At 46.9% G+C, this 9,373-nt stretch overlaps 1 protein-coding gene across 1 annotated transcript in view; it reads right to left on the reverse strand.

Moving 5' to 3' along the window:
* The window catches only part of arhgap5 (Rho GTPase activating protein 5), a gene marked incomplete at its 5' end in the record, with an annotated part of 16,369 nt that overhangs the window by 4,606 nt on the left and 2,390 nt on the right, over nt 1-9,373 (reverse strand). Inside the window, 2 exon segments of the mRNA XM_013999541.1 lie at nt 1,631-1,784; nt 2,997-6,903. Of these exon segments, the coding sequence (XP_013854995.1) occupies nt 1,631-1,784; nt 2,997-6,719 (3,877 nt within the window).

Consider the following 9,373-nt stretch of genomic DNA (forward strand, 5'->3'; position numbering starts at 1 on the left):
TTTTAAAGGGATATTTAAAGACGTTTTAAAGGGATATTTAAAGACGTTTTAAAGGGATATTTAAAGGCGTTTTAAAGGGACATTTAAAGGCGTTTTAAAGGGACATTTAAAGGCGTTTTAAAGGGATATTTAAAGGCGTTTTAAAGGGATATTTAAAGGCGTTTTAAAGGGATATTTAAAGGGATATTTCAGCTAATTTAATCTAGAAATGATTTATCAAGCAGAAGCATGACTAAACAGGACCGTGACGTGAGGAGAGCCCCCACCCATTAATGTGACCAGAGGCTGATGGTGGAACATCAACACTTTATTAGTAATGGTTTTATGAGTCCCTGAGGCGAGTGGGGGGTCAAAGGTCGGAMTGAGACCATGTTATTAACAGCAGGGATCAGGGGGCAGGGTTTATCAGTGCTGTCAGCCCCCTCAGTGGTCTTCAGAATGACTTGGCTTTAAAAAGAAAACATTTTGAATGAAGACATTTCTTTCTATATATCTTCTGATATGATAACATCTTCCAACAGACAAACAGACTGAAACAGTCGATAACGGTCCTGAACGCTCCAAACAGAACCAGACACACGCTCAGTGGAACCAAGAGAAACATCGTCTGATGTTAAACATCTGCTGAACAAATGTCTTCAAAGCTGGGTTCATCCAGTGCCCAATGAGGGCTGCAGCTTCTTTTAACATCCAGAAAAAAATCCTGAATTCTGCAAAAACCCAAACAACAAAACTGATAAAAACACGACGTCCTGTGTTAAAGTTCCTCTGAACTTCTTCAGTCTGAAACTCATTTAAAGCAGTACAAGTGTCCCTGTGTAAATACGTAATGCAACTCACTGATTAAAATTTAAACATGATTAAAATATTCATTTTTATGGGCAGAATGTAAAAAAATAACCCATAAGCTGGGAGTGGGGTGTTTTTAAAGCTACATTATGCAGCTAAATGTGTGGAGACTCATCAGTCATGCAGAGCAGCTGAACATCTGCTGGATCAGTGAGAAATAAGAAACCAGACTGGAAGAGCCTGGTTTTACTAAAACATGATGAGGAAGTCAAACCCAGGATGTTCCAGGGCTCCAGATAAAACCAGATATTAGTTCAGGAAGAAGCTTTCTAAATCAGCACCTAAATCTGAGTGTGAAGCATCGTGATTTCACCAACAGCTGGAAGGTGAATGTTAGCACCAGAACCATGCTACAGCTACACACACGAACACACACACACACACACACACACACACTGCTTCCTGTCAGTTTTCACACCAACATGACCCCGCCTTCTCTCAGGCTGAACTTGGCTCATTTGATATTTTCTATTTTCACAAAGAAACAAGTTTATTTACAAGCAGTCAAMGCAGAAAAAGAAGCCAAAATAATGGTCAGACTTGTTTTTGTGGAGGAATCAGTCTTTACTGGTGTTTTCTTTGTGTTTAAGTGGATCTGATGTAAATCTGCTTCTATCCTTTAACCAGGTTCTGATCTGTCTAATCTTCCAGCTKCAGTCCAGCAGAACTGCAGCAGCCGGCTCCATAAAGCTCACAGAGCTGATTGACTTGTGCTGACTGGCAGCTCAGCAGAACCTGTTGGTGGGTCACATCAGAACCCACTCCTGGATCAGCGACTCACCTGTGCGCTCTATGTAGTCGACACATTTCTCGATGAAGAGCGGGATGGGGCGCTCCGGAGTCACCAGGTTCTGAAGAGGAACACCAAAGTAGTTGCTCTCCCAGGTTCTCCGGGTSGGCGGGTACAGAGGCTTGGGGGATTTGGTCCCTTTGGCCTGTGAGACAGGATGAAGATGAGAGGAAGATGACGAAGCTAGCAGCTCTTAGAGGAACATCACCTGCTCTGTTAGCACCTAAAGACTCTCTGCTACCACCTCTCTGTACAACACCGTAACCAGCTGCAGCGCCCATCTTGAATCAGGTTCATCACTTCTAGACGTACAGGGTGAATAAAGGTTCTTTAACAGATTTACCTTTTCTTTCATTTCACAGGCTGTTTACATGATCAGCCATCAGGGCTGTGAGCCACCAAATGACAGGAAAACAGTAACTATAACCAGGAAGAGGAAGATAAATCAACTGAAGAAGATAAAAGAATGAAGAGCAGAGGAGGAGGCTTTACTGACCTGCTCTGCTCTGATTGGATAAAAGTGCTCTGGGGTTTGTTTGGTTTGTTGAAAGTAGAGGTGTGTTTACAGGTAGACTGGGCAGCTTCAACAAGACCGCAACAGAAAACAACCTGATGATGTAATCCGTCCCGGCCACGTTCAAAGTGACGGAAATCTGTTGTGGCGACGGAGAACTTTAAGCCCCGTCTTTCTTAGAAGAATTCCCCTTTGATGTCACTTCCTGTTTCACTTTAGCTGAGCCAAGTTCAACATAAAATGTGATTTATGTGACAAAATGAATAAAATCGTGTGTATTACGAAAAGTTTCTTAAATACAATATTTTATTTGCCTTTCTGTATTTGAAGTATAAATACATGTCACAGACACTTTAAATGCTGGTAAAGTTTAATTAAACTACGAGGACAAACAGCCCATCTATACTGAGAAGACAACAGACTTAAAGGGATATTTCACTTTTAAAACTTGTTTAAAAACACACTTTTACTCTCTGGCTTTTGGCACAGCCTGAGACTTTTTATTCTATTTTTATTGTTTTATTACTGGTTTTAGTGTTTTTAATCGTCGTCTTGTGTTTTCATGTTTTATATACTGTATGTACAGCAGTTTGTTGCAGCTGTGATTGTTTTAAAGGGCTTTATAAATAAAGTTGAGTTGAGTTTGGAGTGATGTTGGTTTGAAAAGTTATGAACAATAATAACTTCTTCTTTTGAAGAAATAAAGTTTATTTCTTTCCTCCAGCTAAAAKACTTATTTTTATGATAACTATTATTTTAATCAGGCGGTCGTTGTTCTCTCCTTTTTTATCCTTCTGTGGTGTTTTTAAAGAACAGAAATGTAAAATAAAGAGGACTTCTTACCTTTTTTGGTTCTTTAGGTGTCTTGGGCGTCTTTTTCTTCTTCTTCATCTTGTCGTCTTGCTCGGGGTCGGACGTGATGGCAGGGTTATCGATCCCGATCTTCCAGGGATCAGCAGGAGACAGCAGCGGGTCCTCCTCGCTGCCCCTGTGGGCTCGCCCTTTCTTCTTCTTCTGCGTGGCGGGACAGGACTCCTCCCCATCGCTGTCGGAGTGGAACCGTCTTTGGTAGGCTTTCGTTTTGCTGAACAGGATCTTGGAGCGGTGTTTGTACTTCGACGGCCGCCGTCCGGCCTGGGATTTCCTGTCGAATCCGTTCTCCTCCTCTTCTCCTGGATGGAGGCCCGGCAGTCCACCGAAGGAGTTTTTCACTTTGACCAGACGGTTGTGGGTGTCGTCTGGCACCACGTATATGTCATAAGGCCTGGGTCTATAGAGGGAGTCCGCCGGGTCTGCATAGTTATCTGACGCCTCCACGTCTTCCGTGTGTGTGATGGGACCCCGAGGCATCCTGCGGTTCCCTCGCATGCCCGCCTCGATGGTTTTGAGCAGGTTGGGGTCCAGTTTCTTCACATTGGGTTTGGGGAGCACTGGCTTGGGCCGGACAGGTGGAGGCACTTTGTGGTTGCGTTCGTGGTCTCCAACAGGTGTGCTGTGGACGGGGTACTCATTCCCCTCCAGGTCAATTCGGTACTTAGCTCGTTCGCTGGGGGTGGGAAGGAGTTGAACGTCATCTCCGATGGGACTGTAGGGGGGCGGAGCCTCGTTATCATCGTCCGACTCTGGGTAGTACGTGTTGTATGCTGGGGAGTGGCTGTGAGGCGAGGTGGGGAAGACGTCTTCGCTGGCGCCGATGGTGCACTCCCGGGAGCTGTCGAACAGGAAGGAGCTCTCAATGCTCAGCTTCTTATCCAGGACTTCGTTAAAGAAGGGCGTAAAAACCTCCGTTTGACGATGATACTGCGACAGAGAGTAGAGCGCCGTGAACTTGGCAGCGATTTCTGTGGCGATGTGCTCCCCCTCAGTCATCAGCTCCTTGATGGCGTCGTTCTCAAAGAAATCCGCCTGGCTGTCAGTAATGGCCACCATCTGGACGGGGATCACGTCGTGGACTTCAGCCAGGAAGGCCCTCAGGGTGGCCATAGAGGCCTTGCGTTTGGCAGAGTAAACCAGAATGTAGCCGTGCACCAGCTCGTCTTTCCGCACGCCGATGGCAGAGTGGTAGGAGATGATGGTGACTTGGATTCGGCGCCGGCTGTCTCCAATAATCTTGTCCAGAATGAGAGTGTTGCTCTGACCCGACTGCCCGGCGCTGCAGCAGTGTGAGTCCAGAAACGGCGAGAGAATGAGGTCGACGCTGAACGGATCCCAGCACATGGCACACATGACGATCCTCAGGTCTGTTTCTGTCAGGTCTTTGATGCAGGGCAGCGGGGCCAACACGTCAAAGTTATGCTTCAGCCCCTCCAGCACCGCTCGGAGCCCCTGCTTGATTTGGAACTCGGTGAACTTGCGAGGAAAAGCCCCTGAGGGGATGTCCACAAAGGTGCACTGCAGCTTGTTTGCCAGCTGTTGGCCCTGGTGTCGCAGGATGGGGATGTTCTTGCAAACGTTGTCCCTCTGGTTGGCCAGGATCAGAATGAAAGGGAGCGGCTGAGCGAATCGATCTCGTCGACCCTGAGCGATCTCTGCTCTGATCCTCCCGATGCAGTCACCGATGCTGTTCAGAGACTCGATGGAGTTGAAGACACAGAAGCAGCCGTGAGGCTTGAAGGTGGTGACCCACGTGTGGCTGAAAAGAAGCGTGGAGTTAACGTCCACAGGAAGAAGCTCCACTTCATAGATTTTACCATCGAGGGTGTACTCGTCGTCTGTGGACTGAGCTCGGATCTCGTTGGCTAGTTCCTGCGATAAACCGTCCTTCCCTAGGAGGCACAGGTTGATCTTGTCGATGTTGACGGTGTTGTAGTAGAGGTTGGCGCGCCCATGATCCAGCTGCACCAGCCTGTTGGACAGAACCTGCTCTACTTTCAGGTCCACACAGTTCTGTCCACTCAGACAGGTCTCTTTAGTGGGGTGGTACACAAAGCCGATGTGTTTGAGGAGGAGTGACTCTCGGTCTGGAGCCAGTTTCTGCAGCGCTCTGTACCTGGGTTCCTCATTCAGCACGCTGTGGATCTCACTCATCTTGTCGCAGCTCGGCGTGGCATTCAGGTCCAGGTCATAAAATAGCTCAGCATGCTCAAACAGCATTTCCTGGAAGTCCTCTTTGGCCTTTTCAACTATTTCCTGCTGGTGCCTAAGGTAAACGTCCCTCCGATCTGAGTCGGTTATGTACTTGTAGGCTTCATCCTCCATGACGAAGCACATGACTTCCTCCCACGGCTGCCCCGGACCGATGAAATGGACCCGCTCCAGCGTCTTCTTGAACCTCTCCTTCATCTCCACCCGCCTCTTCTCAGACAGCAGGTGCTGGACGTGGTTGTGGTAAATCCTCTCTGCCTCGTGTGTATCCAAGAGGTCAAAGGGTATCCTGCGGTCGCTGTTATCGATGTGGTCCGTTTCATCCCAGGGCGTGTGCTCCAGCACCACAAACCAGTAGTGGAAATCGGGCCGGTTGCGGATTATGGACTGAGCCTCGTGCCAGGAGAGGGTTTCCACCTGCTCCAGGTTGTTGAAGAGATTGTTGAGGGTTTTGGGCAGAGCTGTCAGGTACTCCTCTCGCCTCTTCTTGATGTGCTCCTGCTTCAGTTGTGCGATGTGCTTGGTGAACATGTTGCGTGCTTTCCGGGAGCCCTCCAGGGTGATGAACTCGTCGTAGTCCTGTTGGCCCTTCAGGGTATTTACAACTGTTTTCCATGTGGTGTTATAATCTCTCACCGTGTGAGTCATCAGTTTGTCAAAGCGGTCTGTAACGGAGGCGGTGAGCTGCCGCTGGACCTTATAGGCCTCCAGGTACGACACAGTTTTAGGTTTACCTCTTGTCTTATCCAGATGCTGGAGCAGAGCGTTGAAGCAGAGATCGATGTTGACGTTGAAGCGTGCCGACGTTTCGATCAGCATTAGGTTTTTCTTACTGGTTACGAAAGCTTGCAAGTCCCGTAGGTGCTGGTCTACACACTCGTCACATTTTGTGGCAGCGACCACGATCGGTTTCTTTGACTTGATGATTTGGGAGTACAGGCTGTTGACAAACTTCATCTGGTCGTCAAACTTCCTGTTGCAGCCCTTACTGACGTCGACACACAGCACGAAGCCGTCGATGTTGAGTTTTCCGTCAGGCATCTGCTTCTGGTCGAAGTCCTGCTCCAGGCCCAGCTGGTCCGTGCAGATGTACATGAGCTTCTCCGCCGACTGAAGCTTGGTCGCCGCCGCTCGTTTGGTGTACGGCTGAAGGTTTGTGCTCCTATGAGGAAGAAACGTTTGGTCATCGATGAACTCCGTTTGCTCGATAACCTGGATTTTACAGTCCAGCCCCTCGTCCCCTCGATGGGACACGTCCCCCCAGTACAGGAAGTGGTCATTGTTGACCACGCGTCCACCGAAGTCTATCGTGCTGAGCACGGAGGTGTGCTCGGAGTAATAATTATCTGCATCAGGACGCACGTATCGGTTGCACAGGCAGGACTTGCCCACGCCACAGTTGCCCTTCTCCTTCTCCGTCCCCGAGAGGCCAACCACGCTGACGGCGAATATCGGGGGGCGTGCATCCTTGTTCTTGGCCATTATATCCCCCCACTCATCGCTAACCTGCTTACTTTCAGAGAAAAGGGTCAGGATATCATTCCAGTGTCAGCGGGTCGGAGGACCTGTCATTTTCATCCTTTCTTCTTGCGGTGAACGCTCCTCTCAGTTCCTGTGAATCGTCTGAGCTGGGGTGCAGCAGCCAGCGTCTCCGTTTATCACCTCCCTGAAGGAAAGCAGAACAGAAAACAGTCAGGGGGGGCAAAACAAAAAGAATTTACATTAGGAGTCATCCACAACACGTTTACGCACAGCTACAGGAAGTTATCAGAAAAAGGTAATTAGTCAAAGACTTTTACAGAATGCCTGTTTAATTATTATAAAACTGAAAAATGTCCAACCTTCACCAGAAGAAGTTCAACAATAATAAATAAATAAGAATCTAGATTGAAAGACTTTTCTGAGGAGTGAACTGACATTTACATCAAATCATGGACTGAATTCAGTCATATTGGTATAAAATTAAACTAATTAGCTAATTATTAAAAAGGAGATAGTTCAGACAATGTAAAACAATACACAACTTCTTTGACAACCACTGACCTAATTATTGTTATTATATTTTATTTTTGACCTGGAGTACTGGTGGCTTGAATGAGTATTTTGCGGTTTCCAACTTTTGCTTAGAAAATATAAACGACTGTACAATATTTCTGCTGTTACTGAGCAGGACTGCCACGGGGAATTGTGCTCCAAACCTACAGGTAAAACCTGCAACGTGCACAGAGTCGTTTATTTATTTAATAAAAATGCTGCAACCAGCCAGTGAAAGTATCTGAGTCAAACCTGCAGCCTGAGCAACGCACCAGGAGGAATCTGGTTCACTGGAAACAAGGAGAGGTCCCCCTGACTGTTTATACAGGCCAAGGTGATGATGTCACCTCTGTGTGTGTGCGTGGAGACACGTTTTTGCTACACCGTGGGAACCATGTTCTCGAAAAAGCAGCCTCGTGGGTGAACGTGCATAGTGGGGACAATGCCTAGTCCCCATGTGTCCAAAAGCAAATTATGAGTGTGGGGTTAGGTTTAGGACCAAGGTTTAGGTTTAGGACCAAGGTTTAGGTTTAGGACCAAGGTTTAGGTTTAGGACCAAGGTTTAGGTTAGTTTTAGGGTCAGGTAGGTACCTGTGAGGTTAATCTTAGAGTGTGGTCAGGGTTAGGATATAAAGGCTAAAAACATGAATGGAAGTCAATGGAAGGTCCCCACAGGGATATACAAACCAGACCTGTGTATGAGAGAGAGAGAGATGAAAAGGAGGAACCCTGTCTGTACCTTTAAGCTGAGTTTATGGCCTCACGTTAACAGAACCATCTTTAACGATCTCTTTAAAACATAAATAAATAATTGAAACGTGTACCTGTGCTGAACACCTCCACTGAAACACACCCAGAAAATCAGAACGTGGTGAAAGAGTGAGAGCAAACAAACCAGCCGGTCGGTCAGGTTCCCACATCTAACGACATGATGTTTGACTGAACAGTTACCTGCCCACACACCTGACAGGGAAACCACTGAGCTCCTGAACAGGTGAAGCACACAAAACATCCTCAGTTATTCTTTAATACTCCAGCTCTGAAGGTGAAAATATTAATAATAAATAAAGACTTTAAAGACTAATAAAGCCAGGCTTTATTTAAAACATTTCAATTAACAACATCCATCAGATGAATTTCTTCAGCTAAAGCAGCAAAAAGTGTTTTATTACCTGTCAGAGTTCAGACAGGTACACCTGAACATCTCTATATCAGCATGTTTCAGTTTTAATAATGAACCACTGGATTGTGCAGAATTCAGCTGCAGCTACACAAAGATAACATCTAAATGACCCATTACAACCAGGAAGCATTTATCAGCTCAAACTATCCCTTTCAACACCTGTGATGGCATCACTTCCTGTTAGATTAGCCAATCAGAGACACCCACATTACAGGTCGGCTCATTCAAATCCAAGCTTCTGTTTTGCATGAAGTCTGTTCACCTGCAGAGGTGTGAACACCTGGAGGAGCCTCTGATAGGCTGATGAACAACCAGCCGAAGCAGAAGCCACATCTGTGCTGCACTAACAGCTGAACATGAGCCGAAGCGTGGTGATTATTCTGTCCAYGCTGAGGCTGCGGGGGATTAAGGTATCATTTTGCTGCTGGTGCTTAAACGCAGATAAGCCCTGAAACACAGCCGAACACACGGCAGGGAGAGAAGGCTTTTTATTTTACAACTGCATGAAGAATTCAGCAGAAATCCACCAAACAAGACACCAAGACACCAAGACAGCAAGACACCAAGACAGCAAGACACCAAGACAGCAAGACAGCAAGACAACAAGACAGCAAAACAGCAAGACACCAAGACACCAAGACAGCAAGACAACAAGACAGCAAGACAGCGAGACACCAAGACACCAAGACAGCAAGACACCAAGACAGCAAAACAGCAAAACAGCAAGACACCAAGACAGCAAGACAGCAAAACAGCAAAACAGCAAGACACCAAGACAGCAAGACAGCAAAACAGCAAGACACCAAGACAGCAAGACAGCAAGACACCAAGACAGCAAAACAGCAAAACAGCAAGACACCAAGACACCAAGACAGCAAGACACCAAGACGGCAAGACACCAAGACAGCAAGACACCAAG

The sequence above is a fragment of the Austrofundulus limnaeus genome, unplaced genomic scaffold, assembly GCF_001266775.1.
Source record: "Austrofundulus limnaeus strain Quisiro unplaced genomic scaffold, Austrofundulus_limnaeus-1.0 Scaffold2335, whole genome shotgun sequence".
NCBI classification, from domain to species: domain Eukaryota; kingdom Metazoa; phylum Chordata; class Actinopteri; order Cyprinodontiformes; family Rivulidae; genus Austrofundulus; species Austrofundulus limnaeus.